The sequence below is a fragment of the Seriola lalandi genome, unplaced genomic scaffold (assembly GCF_002814215.2).
Source record: "Seriola lalandi dorsalis isolate HSWRI2012SDOR001 ecotype SW California unplaced genomic scaffold, Sedor1 jcf7180002054953, whole genome shotgun sequence".
NCBI lineage: Eukaryota > Metazoa > Chordata > Actinopteri > Carangiformes > Carangidae > Seriola > Seriola lalandi.
In genome coordinates, this window is record NW_019525504.1 from 1,916,777 (window position 1) to 1,932,892 (window position 16,116).

At 40.9% G+C, this 16,116-nt stretch overlaps 1 protein-coding gene across 2 annotated transcripts in view; it reads left to right on the forward strand.

Annotated features, from left to right (window-relative positions):
• The window catches only part of crybg1a (crystallin beta-gamma domain containing 1a), a 48,719-nt gene extending 32,792 nt beyond the window's left edge, over positions 1 to 15,927 (forward strand). For both annotated transcript variants that reach the window (XM_087170550.1, XM_087170551.1), the window contains 19 exons: positions 233 to 4,929; positions 5,508 to 5,546; positions 5,625 to 5,743; positions 6,288 to 6,465; positions 6,917 to 7,056; positions 8,188 to 8,314; positions 8,404 to 8,439; positions 9,082 to 9,239; positions 9,346 to 9,472; positions 9,661 to 9,806; positions 10,942 to 11,068; positions 11,446 to 11,475; positions 11,568 to 11,680; positions 12,038 to 12,170; positions 12,292 to 12,431; positions 13,114 to 13,237; positions 13,536 to 13,694; positions 14,475 to 14,637; positions 15,066 to 15,927. In XM_087170550.1, coding sequence (XP_087026676.1) covers positions 233 to 4,929; positions 5,508 to 5,546; positions 5,625 to 5,743; positions 6,288 to 6,465; positions 6,917 to 7,056; positions 8,188 to 8,314; positions 8,404 to 8,439; positions 9,082 to 9,239; positions 9,346 to 9,472; positions 9,661 to 9,806; positions 10,942 to 11,068; positions 11,446 to 11,475; positions 11,568 to 11,680; positions 12,038 to 12,170; positions 12,292 to 12,431; positions 13,114 to 13,237; positions 13,536 to 13,694; positions 14,475 to 14,637; positions 15,066 to 15,154 — 6,845 coding nt within the window. In that variant the 3' untranslated portion in view covers positions 15,155 to 15,927. The remainder of the gene's footprint in view (positions 1 to 232; positions 4,930 to 5,507; positions 5,547 to 5,624; positions 5,744 to 6,287; positions 6,466 to 6,916; positions 7,057 to 8,187; positions 8,315 to 8,403; positions 8,440 to 9,081; positions 9,240 to 9,345; positions 9,473 to 9,660; positions 9,807 to 10,941; positions 11,069 to 11,445; positions 11,476 to 11,567; positions 11,681 to 12,037; positions 12,171 to 12,291; positions 12,432 to 13,113; positions 13,238 to 13,535; positions 13,695 to 14,474; positions 14,638 to 15,065) is intronic.
• Positions 15,928 to 16,116: the final 189 nt, after the last annotated feature.

A 16,116-nucleotide genomic window follows, 5' to 3' on the forward strand; every position in this document is an offset into this window, starting at 1 on the left:
AGAGAGAGGTTCAGAGCCTCCTCTCTTCTGATTAGCTCCAGAGAGAAGCCTGAGAGAGGAGATGTGAAACTACATTGATATGTTTCTTGGTTCTTAAAACCACAAATATATCTTCTGATGGATCAACACTTCAAATAAAACACAGGAAAAGTGTCAAATATGGGGCCTTTAAGTGCCCTTTTTAGATAGTTTTTTGTTGTATTAAAACTGTGTGTGTACGTGTTTCCAACAGGAGGCATGCTGCCAACAAGACCATCCAAACACCTCTCTCAAAGAAGCCATGAAGAGAGTGACATTCCCACATCATGTGTCTCTCCACCTCCAATCAAGCAAGAGAAAACCGTCTCATCAAGGCTCTCCAAACAGAGTGACAACATCAAACAACACCAAAAGAGTCCGGTAAAGGAGTCAGCTGATCCCTCACTGTCTGTGAGCAAGCTTCCTACCCGGGGTCAGAGAAGCTCCAACAAAATCAAAACCAGGAAACCTCTACATTCCTCAACTGAGACTTCTGCAAGCACATCTACATCTACACAGGAGTCCAGTCAGAGCGCTGACACAGAGACAGCTGTTAAAGCAGCTGACAGTGTTGTAGTGAATCGAGTGGAGGAGGAAGAACATATCATTAAACTCACAGACAAACAGTCAAGTACCAGTGAAATCAAACTGGAAGGAAAAGAAATAAATCAGTTAGAGAGAATAACCAGTCCTACAACTGGAAAGATTTCAAAAATACAGCCAAAACAAAACAATGACGGGATTATCACAGCAAATGCTCAGGTGGAAGTTACACCAGCAGCAGAACCAGTATCTAAGTTATTGTGTAGCAGTGGGGCTGCTAAAGCAAATCCAGCTCATTTCCCAGTCACTGATATAAATAATGTTGAGACAGATAGACGGGGAAGACAACAAGAAGCTAAACAGCAAGCACACATGGAGTCTTTACTTGAAAATGTATCTCTCATGCAAAGTGACAACACCACACAGGAACAGAAGACAGCCCAGATAATAAGTAACATAAAACCAGATTTAATCCAGGAGGAGGAGCCAAACTCTGCAATGTTGCCTCAGGTCACAAAACCAGCTCATGAGGATGTAACTGATATGTCAGCCAAACCTGCTGTGGGTGATGGCATACTCTCTGACATAATGACTCGCTCTGATGAGGAAGGTGTTATGCCTGATAATGTTTCCCTTAAAGCAACAACTGAGGTCAGTGCAAAAGAAGAGGATAACACAAATAATCTTCCTGCTAAATTGGCATCAAAAGACCAAGATGCTGAGCCAAAAGATGAACTTTCAGCCAATTCCTGTGTTTCAGTCGATGCAAAGCTGGCCAATACAGAGCAGCAGAAGGAAAATGGCTTATTAAAGGATCAAACCACGAATATAATTCCTGAAAATGATAGATTGCCCTCCACATCAGGCAAAGATTCAGTGAAAAATGTTGAGGTGGAGGAGAAAAGTAAAGAGGAGGTTGGCACAAAACCCTCAGAGGCTTTGGACATTCAAACAGAGGCTGTGACTGTTTGTGAATTACCCAAGAATGTTGAAAATAAGCCGGACAAAGAGCCTCTTTTACTGGCCGGAGAATTTGAAAGACAGGAGAAAGACTCAAAACCAAATGAAAAGCTGAATGACGCAGCAGTGGAAAGCACTGACTCACAGAGCAGTCGCATAGAGGAGCTCAAGGGCACAACCACAGTGGATGAAGCAGAGAAAGACATTACAAAAGCAGAAAAGCCATATGGTCTATCATCAGAGGAGAAATGTTTACAGCCTGACTCAGAGGAGGAACCACAGACGGTAGTTACAGAAACCCTGGAAGAGAAGAGGACAGAAGCAGAGCAAGAGAGAAGGGTATTTCCTGAAACTACTGCCAGTGTGGAAGATACAAAACATGAATGTGCGATCCTTTTGAAAGAAAATGCACAGAGTGGCTGTAAAGAAACACAGCGAATGGAGCAGCAGAGAATGGCATCAACAATGAAAAATGAACAGGAGCCCAAACGACTTCCAACCAGAGACGACGTCAAGAACGACAACACAAATGAGGAGGACAAACACGCTAACGGTTTAAAGGAAAGCCAAACTCTAAATATAAAAGCCAGAAGCACTAAAATGCGGGATGGTGTAGGTAATAAAGAAGAGAAGAGTTTACCAAATGAGGTTTTAAATGAGACTGCTAAATCCAACCAAGAGGACAAGAAGGCACTCACTGAAGATATTAAAAAAACAGAGGGAAAAGCTTATAAATCAGCGGAACCCAAATGTCCAAATGCTAAACTAGAACTGAAACCTGAAGCACAAAATGTTCCAGAGAAGAAGACACCAGAAATGGATAGAACTCAAGAAGCTCTGAGTGGTGAAAGTACTGAAGAAAAGACTGAAACAAAGGCTTCATCAGTAAAGTCTGTGGTGAATGAGACTGCAGCTGTGAGTGCTGACAGTGAAGTTAACATCCAACAAGACCAGAGGTCCATAATTGTTGGAGACACTGAAGACATAACAAAACTAGATAAAAACAAATCGACAGAATCCAAATATCCAAACTCTAAGTTGGATCAGGAACCAGAGAGCGTAAGAACTAAAGTTCAAGAGAAGACAATGAAGAGCCAAGAAACAGGCAAAACTCGAGAACTCAACTCTGTAAGAACTAGTACTGAAGGTACCAAAGACAAGACTGAAATAAAGCATTCATCGGTGAAAGAGACTGGAAATGAGGCTGTTGTTAGAGACCAGAACTCTGTGATTGGTAGAAACCAAATTAAGAGCAGGGAAAAGGGAGAGAAAAAGAAACCAACAGAATCCAAACATCCAAAATCTAACATAAAACCAGAAACAGCAAGAGCAAAAGCTTTGGAGAAGACAGGGGAGAACCAAAATGTGAAAACAGATATAACTCAAGAATGTACCTCCATAAACACCAGTGCTAAAGATAGCAAAGAAAAGATTGAAACCAAGGATTCATCAGTAAAGAGTTTGACTAAGACACCAACTGCGAATGCTAAACATGAAGTTACCAACCAACAGGTCCAGAAGACCAAAATAGTTGGAGACCAACATGAGGACATTACAAAACAAGAGAAAAACAAGTTGACAGACTCTAAATGTTCAAATACTGACCTGAAACAGGAACCAGAGAAAGTAAGAACAGAGAAGACATCAGACAATCTAAAAGTTGAAATCACCAAAACTCAGAGTGCTGAGGCAACAAAAGAGAAGACTGAAACAAAGGATTCATCAATGAAGAGTTTGGTGAATGTTGGTACCCAAAAACACGGGAAGTCCTCAGTTGTCAGAGACGAATATGTGGAGAAACCAGAGACAGACACTGATCGGTCCACAGATTCCAAAGCTCCAAATGGTAGCCAACAACAGAAACCAATGACTGTAACAAAAGGATCTCTGGAGGCAACAAAAGATGCCAAATTACATGAAGAATCAAGTGTTTCCGCAACTGAAAAGGTAGTTAGTAAGAGTGATAAGATGCAGAACCAGAAAAGCCTCGTTAAAGAATGTGGACATGGTCAAAATGAAGTGACAAAAACAGAGCAGCAGCAGATAAACGTATCAAAGACAGGTGTCAACCAAGAGTCAGACCCTGTTTCTGTAAAAGATGTATCTAGTAAAAAGGTTGGTGGAGAACAAATGGACAAGTCCAATGTTATTTTAGATAAAATACCCATTAGTGCTGACATTCAGAACAATGAGGAAGACATTCAAGAAAGGACAAAAACAGGTAGTGGTTTGAAACAGGGAGTACAGACTTCAAGAGAGGAGAACATCCTGAACCTCAGTGATCAACAAAAACCGACAAAGCCAATGCTCAACGGCAGTTCGTTTCTTCCTGATGCAGCGAAACCATCCAGTCCGTCTCAAAGTCTTCCGCTAAAGAAGGAATCTCCATCAAGCTGGTTGGATGTGGAACATAATAAAAAACTGAAGAAGGAGCACAAAAAAAGACTGAATGCATCAGCCAGTGAGGATGAATCTCTGGAGCCTGATGAGTTTGAGGATTTCATCAAGAGTATTAAGGAGGGTGGAATACCTTTCTCCTTCCCTCCAAAGAGGCACATTCGTAAAAAGTCCCCATCTCCACCTTTTGCCATGCCGGCCATCAAGGAGGATCATTTTGAGAAGACATTTAATCCTGAGGAATTCCAGTTTGGCTTAAGGAAAAATGGCATAAGTTTTAGGGATCCTTCACCAGCTATGGTGATAAAACAAAAAGCAGCCAATAGGAAAGGAAGGACGCTGGGAAAACGTGCCCAAGACAATGCCCTGCCCACGTCTAAAGACAAAAAGGAATCACTTGACGAGGTGGAAGGAAAAGATGGAGGGGGGACCAAAGCTGAAGCAGAGGGACAAAGCAACGGAGGGGAGCCTGGGAAGTTGACATCAAGACTAGGAAGGATATCCATCCTCTCCAGCCTTCTGAGCTCCTCCAGGAAGAACAAAGAGGAAACTACCTCTGCCTCTAATAGCTCATTGACATCTAAGCAACTACAAGACCTGCCCTCTGTTGGAAAGAAGGCTGTTGTTGATTCACCTCTGCCTGGCGCCACAGCAGATAAGGAGGGTGTGAAGAGCACAGATCAAGGCCCGCTCATGGGTGGTGGTAGAGGTACAGTTGGTGAGTCAGCACTTAGCCCCTCCTCTCCTCCTAGTCTTCCCACATTCTCAGAGGTAAAGCTGCCTGATCATTTAGAGAAATACATGAAGGATAAAAGAGTTTCTGAGGCCTCTCAGGGTTCCACAAACCTAACTAAAACCAATCTGAATCCTGAGGGGAGGACTGTTATGGATCCAGCTTCAGTAGCAGGAGTAGATGTGGATGTGAAAGGCCCTGCTGCTCTGCCTCCAACCACCAAGTCCAGCCAGCAGAATTCCCAAAATGGACTTTCTACTAAGTCTACCAAGTCAAAGGTAAGATTTTGAATATTTTAAATGAAGAGCTCTATAGAAATAATGGGGAAATAACAGTAGTTCCTACTTCATTTCCACAGTGGTATGTGCTCTAGTTTTATATCCTGCTCCTTTTTTTTGCAATGTTGCTCCCATAAAAGAGATGAATCATGTGCAAGTGAGGACACGAGAGAGGAACATGTCCTCAGTGGAATTTTGCACAGGAAATATTTGCCAGGATCAACTTGTCTGAAGCTCTACTGTCACGTCATGATAACATATTTGCATCAATGTGCAAATAGAGCACTGAACTATGCAAAAACTGTTTGTGTTTTGATGAACACAATGTACACTACAATACCTGCTAGAAAGTGTTTATTTCTTTCTCTCCCTTAAGAGCCATGGGCAAAACTATTGTTTTGGTTTCTTCCAGTCAAAATGTATATTTTACCTCAGTGGTACTTTAATAGGTGTATTTGTACTGAAAGGGTACTTCTGCAGTTGCTAGGAGGTATTAAATTGATTAAAATGAATGGATGAACAGTTGAAATAGTTGACTGAAGGTCACTGAAGTTCATAATTGTTACATTTCCTCACAGATACCAGCAGTGAGAGGGTTCCACAAAAGGCCTGGAAAGGTAGGGTTAAATGCTGTTTACACACATTTAACATGGAAAAACACATTGTTGCAATGAAATCTCTGTTTCTTGATGCAGATCGTCGTACATGAACATGCTCAGTTTGGAGGGGAAGCGTTGGAGTTCTACTCTGATGTGGAAGACGCCACCACGATGAAGCTGTCCCCCGTCATCTCTGTCAGAGTCATCAGAGGGTGGTAAGTATCGGCCGATACTGGCCTATCACAGATATATCGGTATCGGCACATATATTCTCCGATATGTACTGATGTGAATACTTATATTAAGAAGCAATAATGCAGTGGAAATGCTCGGGTCAAGTCAAGTTATATCGGCAGGATTTTATGTATATTTGATCCTTTGTTTACATTCAAGTTAAATATATAATATATATACATGTTGTTTTGGACAATAGTTTATTGTTAAATTGTAAAATATCCTGCTTTCATTACATATCTTTTTCACAAGTGTTCTTCTTTTAAAGTCAGTATGTTTAACTGATGAATATCATAATCTGAAGAACCAATCAGGTGATGAGACTGAACTTTGTACTTTACCTTGTCATTCTGCCTGGACTGGTTATAGTGTTTCAGAGCTCCATGATCCTTTCTGCCGTTCTCCGATTCAGTCAACATTTTCTCTTTTTGCTCCCATCAGCATGTATCTGCCGCAGTGATGTACTGTAGCTATTAAACTATCCCTTAACTAATGAGAAAAGTTTCTCTCTTCATCTTCTCTTAGCTGGCTGTTGTATGAAAAGCCTGGATTCCAGGGGCGGATAATCGCCCTTGAGGAAGGTCCTACAGAGCAGATAGTGAATATATGGGCAGAAGAGGGAGCTCCAACAACACTAGACCAGACTGGTCAGCCTGTCCCAGCAGCACCTATGGTTATAGGTTCTCTCCGACTGGCAGTTAGAGTAAGTTTAACTTTATTTATCAGTCTGTTATACTTCATCTGTATTGTTATTGTTATTGTTATTGTTTGTCCTGCAATGTATATCACGTCATGTGATCCATGTGGAATTCCTAACCAACCAAAAAGTGAATGGGGTGTCTAGTACAAATACTTCAGATTCATGCTCTTCTTTAATTCTTCTTTTATAAGACACTTTCTAATTTAATAACGTTTTTGCCAGTTTTGCATTATATTTTATGCAGGTGATCTAATATTTAGATTTAACATTTAGAAAAGTTTGGATTCTTTTTAAGTATAAAAAAAGGCAAGTTTTTTTTTACATCACTCAAAGTGCAGTATCAATAAGACTATAGCTTGTATATCGCTATGCAAGGACACTGAGAATCTCAAATGCCCATCCTTAAAAACTTGAAATTCTCACACAATTTTGTTTTTGTTTTTGTTTTGTATAGGATTATAACATACCCCGGATCGACCTATTTTCAGAGGTCAATGGGTTGGGCAGGGTGGCATCTTACTGTGAAGACACTGTGGAGATCGGCTCCTATGGGATCCCACAGACCACTGGCTCCATTAAGGTCCATTCTGGAGTGTAAGTTCAGCTGTGTACTTACTCCAACTGCTGTTATTGTGTCACTCATTTAAAGTAACAGGGAATGTACTGCATGTAACTGAGAAGGTGGCATTATGGAAACATCCCAGGTAATATACAGGACACACTTTCCCACACTTTCCCATGGGACAGTGTGTCCAAACTTTATATCTAATGTTGAATCTTTTGCCCTGAGCTTTTTAGTTTGGATAAAAAAGAAATGTCATAGCTGGTGGCAACCCTGCAGCTAACTAGTAGGTTTAAAGGTCACAGAGAGAGACTGATGACTGCACGGGAAAGAGTCTGTGCGCAGCATCTGTTTTCTGTCTCTGAAGGAATGCAAGCTGCAGGCTAGAGCTTGTGGTTGTCATAGCTTTCACTGCTGCTGATTACTGATGGTTAGTGCTTTTAAACTTTCAGCATTTCTCAACTGGCTCATGGTGCAGAGAGAGCTTTTAGTCCCTTTGTGTCCCTCGTGTAACAGGATAAGACAGGTTTGTCTCTTACACAGACTGGGAAGAAGAAAATCAAGAAATGGTCATTACACTCTTGTTAATTTATAGCATTAAAAAATGTTATGGAAAGTTGATCTGTTGAAACACTTGACGTCAAGTTAACACACAAAACAGTGATACATTGAAGTTCGTTATAAATATATTGTATACAATACAAGCAGCAAGGTTCCTTACAGCCTTTAATCCAAGGGGAGAGATCTCCTCACACAAAGGATTTTATTTTTTTCTTTAAGACAAAGCCGAAGGTCATGATTGGCCCAAAAACAATCTAATATCAACCAATTGGAAAGAAGCCATGAACTGTCCACCAGCTGGACAGTCACTAACATAACCAATCAGGATGAACATAGGTCTGGTTACAGTTGCCAGGGAAAAGAAGCTTCAAGACATCTGGATTTCATTAGCATGATGTTTTCACTTTCTTAGGTGGAGGTAGAGTTTCGTCTGAAAACACAATTATAACAAAGTGAATTAATGATACACAAATGATTGATTGATACTAATTTTACTTTACAAATCCCTTCCCGCTTTCCTTTCCTTTCCTTTCCTTTCCTTTCCTTTCTTTTCCTCTCCTCTCCTCTCCTCTTTTTCTCTCCCTCTCTCTGTATATCTGTAGCTGGCTGGTGTACACTGATCCAGGCTTTGGAGGTTTTGTGGGAGTGCTGGAGGTGGGCGAGTACCCCTGCCCAGAGACCTGGGGTTTCTCTGAGCCCTTCGTTGGGTCTCTCAGACCCCTCCGAATGGTACTGTACATGATGTCTGTATTTGTACTATATTGTCATTTTATATATATTATGCCTTTTTCTGACATATATGTGTTTCTTCATTTCAGGGAGCAATAAGGGTGGAGCATCCTCATGAAGTCAAGGTTTGTATTGCATTAAAGATCTGCTAAAACAACTGTGCAGCCCTAGATGTAATGAATGAATATACAGGAGACACGCAGAAGTGGACAAGGAGACTAAAAATCTTCTGCTTTAGCCCAGCACCCGTCGTTCTGTTCCGGTGTCTGTGTTTGACCAATCAGACATGTTAAACACTACAAACTCCTCCCCAATAGTTCCTGAACGATTGTGAAGTACTACACCAAGAGCAGCCACTTTTTTTTTACACCTCAAACTCTCCTGCAGGAACTCAGCCCATAGCTCCCTCAGTCGAAACACACGCAAAGTCCCTGACTTTGTCAAAAGGTTCTTGGTTCCCAGGGAAAGTTCCTGCAGTGGAAACATTTACTAGAAACATTTGAAAGAGAAGTCTCAAGGACATAACAGCATATCCAATCACTTATTTACGATGTGCCTCTGGTGCGCCGGCAGATCAGTCTGTATTGTGTAGCCTGTGTACCTCATGTAGTCGTATGTTAAGAGATATTGTACTTTCCACTGTGATCTATGGAATGAGTGACATTCTGCCCTGGGACAGGAATGGGCCAAAAGCACAAACTCATGTAAACATGCGTGCGGCCTCTGTCTGCAGCAGAGACTCATCTTGAACTCCTTCTCTCATCCAGGCCTTGGTGTTCGAGAAGCCCGACTTTGTTGGAGAGTGTATAGAGGTGGACGGTGATGTGTACGATCTGCAAGAACAGACAGAGGAGGAAACGGACAAACCTGAGGAGAAGAAGAAGACACTGCCCACAGTGGGGTCTGTAAAGATACTCGGTGGCCTGTGAGTATCTGGCTGAGTTAATATCAAATCCACCTGTCTGTGTGCTCTTCCTGTCTGGTGGTTATTGTATAGTTAATTAATATTTAGCCATATCTCTTTGTTTTAGCTGGGTGGGCTATCTGGAGGCAGACTTTGAGGGCCAGCAGTACATCCTGGAGGAGGGGGAGTATCCTCACTGCAGTGACTGGGGAGGGTCTGAAGACGGGCTCCAGTCACTGCGGCCTGTGTGCACAGTGAGTATCGCCTGAAATATCCACCTGCAGGATCTTTCAGACTTCACTGATCATTTAAACGGTTCCCAACCTTCCTCTGTTTGTACTAACAGAACTTGACCGGACAGTGAGGCACCTGAAACAAGACAACCGGCTTTTCTGACTCTAATTCCTTCTCATTATTTTTTATTTGATATTATCTTCCCAAGGATTTCCTGTCTCCACATGTGAAACTGTTCAGCGAGCGGAACTTTAATGAGCTGGGGCTCAACGTGGACTTGCTGGGTCCCGTCCTCAACATGGAGGACGTCGGCCATGGCATCAAAACCCAGTCTGCCAACGTCATGGGTGGAGTGTAAGTCAAACAGTTTCTGCAAAGAAAAAAACAACAAGAACAAGAAGAAAAAAGATAACTTGAGAGGTTAAAATTCATAATGGAGGAGGGAAACTTTTTGCCTCTGCGTTGTTCACGCCCTTATTGATGGGTGTGTGCTTCTCACATCACAGTCATGACTAAGTGTTCAGTCACTGCGCACACAAACATGCACACACATACAGCCCCAGAGGATACGTTTATGAATAGTGTGATTGATCCCTTTGTGTAATTAATGGGTCTGGTTTGACACAGAATGAAAAAGCGCTTCCATCTCTTGGAGGCAAAAGTTAACGCTGATGATACTAATAAAATAAAACTTTCTTATTACTGTTAATGATAAATGTACTTTACAATCTTCTTGTACAAGTTTCAACAAAGAGAAGGACGAGTTCAGAACAAACTGTTCAGTAGCTAATTGTTTAAAAACATAAGTTTCACAACAGTTTGGGTTAGGCTAACCCTAACCCTTTTTTTTAAGCCAATGGTACTGTGGCTCTGAGAGCTCAAAGTACTGCAACTTAAGAAAACACATGCAAACAGACCAAACACAAACAAATTCAGAAAACATCTTCATCAGTTTGACAAAACATACGCTGCTAAAATTCACAACACGACCAAATACACAAATGCGCTGCAGGTAGGACAGAACAAAAGAAGTGTTTGTGGGGTGTACTTGTTATTCAATGCTTTGTGACTTTTGAAGTTGGAAGTTCCTGTATTTTGTTGTGTTGTGAGTATTTGCAGCACATGTGTTTTCAAATTGATAAACTTGTTTGTGTTTTGTCTGTTTGCATGTGTTTTCTTAACTTGCAGTGCTTTGAGCTCTCAGGGCCACCGTACAATCTTACATAATACCTCTAAAACAGCTGGTGAATTTTTTTAACATTTAACACCTTTATGCTTCACCTCTGTCTCGCCTGCTGAATCCTTTTACAGTCTCTTAGAGGCGTGGACTTTTATCACTAATCAGATCACTATGCCCTGCTTTTATGGAAGGCTGTGATTATGAAGTGATAGTATTATTTGTATTTGTCTGTAATAAATGAGTTGTGATGAAGTACTCTGTCACTGTGGTGTTTTGCATCTGACGATGTGGTTGTTGTGTCTCCGGCAGGTGGGTGGGATTTGAAAAGCCTGGATTCAATGGAGAGATCTATGTGCTGGAGAAAGGCCTGTATGCGAGTCCAGAGGACTGGGGAGCCCAGAACTTCAAGATCTCATCCATACAGCCGGTCTTCCATGTAAGAAATGATGTGTGGTAAAGCTGCAGCAGATATTTTCATAATCAGTTAACCTTGTAAGTCATGTAGGTTTGTCAGTTTTGATGGCTCCAGTTTCTCAAATGTTAGAATTTGCTGCTTTTCTTTGTCTTATACTATAGTAAATTGGCTCTTCTTGCATTTTGAACCATTAGTCATCTTTTAGCCATTTTTTTTTTGTATTTTTTACGTTTTTTCTGACGTTTTGTAGACTAATCAGTTAATTCAGAAAATCATCAGCAGATTAGTCAATAATAGTTGCACCACTAATTTGTAAGATAAGCTAAAAACAGGATTCTGGGTATTTGATGTTAGCAATAGCTCATGTTCCTAATGCGTTCTTCCTCTCTGTTCTCTAGGACATGCTGATGGGATCTACAAAATTCAAGGTATCATCCCTCCATTCAAGGCTTCATATTAAACCACTGAAACCATCTGTGTTGGCTGTGTCATTAAAGCTCTTTGGATGTGTGTGTTACAGGTGCAGCTGTACTCTGAGCCAGACTTCCAGGGCAGGCTGGTGGCTCTGGAGGACAGTGCAGCAGCTCTGGAGGAGGACTTCATGCCCAGGTCCTGCAAGGTGCTGGCTGGCAGGTAGGCACAGCTCAAGCTGGAACTGTCAGTGGCATCCTGTGTAGAAACGATTAGCCATGTTTGTCATAGTTGGCTGTAAATACTTTGTTTTATAATAACAAAATGAATACTGTATATATGTGGCAACAAGCTAAAACAAATGTGGAAATTCTACAGACCTTGGTGCTAATGAGTCTGTTTAGAACCACAGTGGATGAAAGTTTTACCTGACAGCGACAAATGCCATGAAGTTAAATGTGAAGTGTTATAGTGTTACAAAAAGTCATATAAAAAAATGAAATATACATACAGTTACTGGCATAAGTGAAGAATATTGGCAAAAAAAAAAAAGTGTGTGTGTGTGTGTGTTTGTGTCAGCTGGGTGGCATATGAAGGTGCCAGGTTTACAGACAACATGTATGTGCTGGAGGAGGGAGAGTACCCCAACACATTGGCCATGGGCTTCCTGTCCTCAGACTCTACCATCCGCTCCCTACAGCCCAATGGACATGTGAGTACTGTGTGTGTGTGTGTGTGTGTGTGTGTGTGCGTGGAAAAGAATGTTAAAAAGGTATATTTGTGCCCTTGTATGAGAATGTGAGTGACGTGAACTCTGTGTTGTTGCTCTGCAGGAGTTCTCTCTGCCATCCATCATCTTGTTCAGTAAGGTTGGCTGCAGTGGTCGCAGGGTGGTGTTGACCAGCGGCACTGTGAACCTGCTGCAGGCCGGCCTAGACGCACGCATACGCTCCCTGGTGGTGGAGGGAGGAATGTACGTCACAGTTATTAAATTTCAAGTTACAGTATTTGTTTTTGTATCTTTACAGGCACATTAATTAATCAAAATATAACAAATAAGAAGCCATCTCACCATCAATCAAAACACAATGAACACCAGTTATTAATCCCAACTTTATTGACAGGTCATAAAATAACAAATAACAAAATAAAACTGAAGTTATGAGTGTTAATAGTTATGTAAATATTGATTGTTTGTTTGCTATAAATGGAACTCTTTGGCTGTATATGAGTATACCTTCAGTTTATCTAGTAAAACTTGTTATGTAAGTTAAAACCTGCAGAGTTTTTACCTAAACACCTAAGCAAACTCTTAGCCACTGAGGTGTGGAGGAAATGCAAAGTGTTGTGCATTCAAATTATTTTCATATTCCTGCAAAAGCTTTGACAGGGACTCATGAAATTCCCATAAATGGTGTTAGTTTAGTTTATAGAGCCGGACGTGTTCTCATTAAGAGCAGCTAACATGTCAGAGATGTGAAGAAGCCACCAAGTCAATAAAATGTGTTAAAACAACAGCTGTAAATCACAGAGCTCATCCTGGAATGTAAACACAGGCTGTTCTTTTTTTTTTTTTTTTTTTACATTATCCAACATGTTTATACTCAGATTGATAAGGCTGAACTAACATGCATGGCTGGCTGTCTTCTCTGCAGGTGGGTGTTGTATGAAGGCAGTAACTACCGCGGACGACAGCTGCTTCTTCGGCCGAGTGAAGTGGGTGATTTGAGCAAATTAAGCAGCTGGAAGCAAGTAGGATCCCTGCGCCCATTACTGCAGGTAGAGAAGGAAAACGATGGGCCAGTCTGAAATGATTGTCCTCTAATGTATCTACTCTCTGCAGTGTCTCCCTGTGTTGTAGGGCTGATAGGTCTCATACTTTAAGTTAGTGTCTCTAGTTTGTTAGTTTTTTTGTTCTCACATGGAAATTAATTTTAAAATTTAGGAATATATTATAAATAAAATACCAAATGAAACACTGTCACAATAATAAATGGTCAGTAAAATAAGTGACACATATAATTGGAAATCACATTGACATGTATTCCTGACTGTTCTGCGTGTTCTCCTCCCACAGAAACAGATGTACTTCTGTCTGAGGAACAGGGAGACGGGATGTGTGATGTCCCTGACAGGAACTCTGGACGACATTAAGCTGATGAGGGTTCAGGCCGTAGAGGAGACAGGAGGCGTAGAGCAGGTGTGGCTCTATCGAGATGGACAGCTCACCTGCAAGGTATTAGACTCTGTCAACACCACACAGAACTGCTAAAGCACTGGTCAGGGTTACCCACTCATCTACTAACCAAACACATGGCTGCAGACAACTGCATCTAAACCTGCATTAAAACCACAGAAGTGAACAAGACCGTCTTTTTATAGCTCTAAGAATTACACAACACAACAAGTGCAGTGTAATCATTTGGAAACAGAATCACTGAACAGTTTCTGTGATTTGTGGTGAAAATACTTCACTCTTTGACATGAACTCTGCACCTGAAATCAAGGATATGGTCAGACAATGCGCAAAACAGGAAATAACATGTATTCCCAACAGACTTCATTCAATTCACCAGTTAGCTCGAAGCTAAAAGAGGCAATCTTTTCAGTCCAGTTTGTTGTCTCTTAGCAGGATAGATGATTTCATTGTGAGTTGGTGGATCTAAGACAATGGGACAAGCATCAAACACTTTTAATGTCATTCCTAAAAATATTTCTTTACATTGCAATTTTGATTCTGCATTTGCTTGAAATAAAAAATGTGCACTTATCCTGTATCACTATTTATTACTGTATACTTCAATTCAGACTGAGATTTCAAATATCGTCTATAATGATGTAACACAATAAGGGGATTGTGGTAGGTAAAATGAAGGAATGACTTCAGAGGGTTTCTTTCTTTGCAGATTATATTGATAACCAATTTGCTGCAATGGAATCACTGGTTAAACTGGTTTAACAGCAAGGAAAATGAACCTGTACTTCTTCTGTCTAACTCCATCCTCCCCGTCTCCAGCTGGTGGAGGACTGTTGCTTGGAGACCTCAGGCAGCATGTTGATGGCGGGCTGTCGACTTTGCGTTTCCCCAGAGCGGGGCAAGGACAACCAGCTGTGGAGCATCAGCCCAGACGGCCTGGTGCGCTGCCACCTCAACCCTGAGCTGGTCCTGGAGGTCAAAGGTCAGAAGGCTTTGTCTTAACTTACCCACCTCTCATTACTGAGTTAGTTATAATGGAGTATATGTAAAAGGATTAAATGACCATGTGCAGTACAGCTCAAGTGTGCAAATGAGATTGAGTCCTAATCTAGCAGCTCCATCTCCTGGTGTGTTTAGGAGTTGCAGTGGTTTGCAAAGTGCACTCACAAATGTCTGTTTTGTAAAATAAGTGTTGCTTTAACTACAAGAGTTTATAGTTTGGATTTCATTATTCATTTTGTTTTAATTGGAGTGCATCTATAAAAATATCAGATTCTATGTGACTTTTCTACATTTACAGTTCTCATCTGTTTCACATGTGGACAAGAAATATCCCTTTATCCATTAGTGTTAAAAGTCTAAACATGTTTTATCATATAAAAAACATGTATGCTTTACTCTGTTTCCCAGGTGGTCAACAATATGACAAGAACCAGGTGATCCTCAACACATTTGATGAGAGGAAACTGAACCAAAGGTGGACCCTGGAGATCCTGTGATAGGAGAAGCTCCACCGTTGGCTCTCACAGCTCCGTGGTGCAGCTCTGCCAGGACACTGAGCCCTGTGTTGCAGCTGCACCATGGAACCCACAGCACAGAGATGTGCTCTGCAAACACTGCACTCGTTTGTAGTATTCTGACTCGTTTACTTTTGTAAAAGAGGGTTAACCAGTGACTGGATCAATATTATAATTATTAACCAAACTTTTGAGATACGTGCACTCATTTAGCAGTTGATGAAATTGTTTCCTCTTTCTCAGAATGAATGAGTGATGTAAAATGTTGGTAATTTTAGCCACTTGATTTCAAACACTACACCAAAGACTCCATGCCCTCTCTGTGTTTCGACTTTATCAGCCCTGTTTCAATGCTGCATACTTCTGTTTACTTTATGGTACTTTACTTTTTTCCTGATCTTGATCTTACTGTTGACAAACACGAATGTACACTTCACACTGACGGCTGCAATATGGAGTCTGATGTGCCTACACTCCAGAGATGTATGTAGATGCTCTATTTGTAATTACTGTAGATCAAAAATGATCTATTGTAAAGTTTTGATATCTTTTTAGGACTTTATAGGTTTTTACACTTCTACACAAACTGTACTTTTACTGCTCTAGGTTGTACATAAGCATCATGTGTATAGATATGATTTTAGATTTCAAAGGAGAACTGCAATAAAATGATGCTGCCCACTGTTAATTGTAAATATGTGAATGTAAAAGAGGAAAAGGTTGCACAGGAAAATAAAAAAAAACTTTTCTTTGCAGCCTCTTTTTCAGAAAACAAGTTTTTCTTTAGGTTTTAAATACCCGTTGCTGTGAATCTCTAGTATAGATAGTTTGGGATGGATTTACCGTCACTATAGCGAGCTACTTGTGGCACAAGCCTTCAAGTATGATCCTCATAGAAACCTTCACAAAGATTGTATGTAAAACAAGGCTTTTCTATTGGAAAG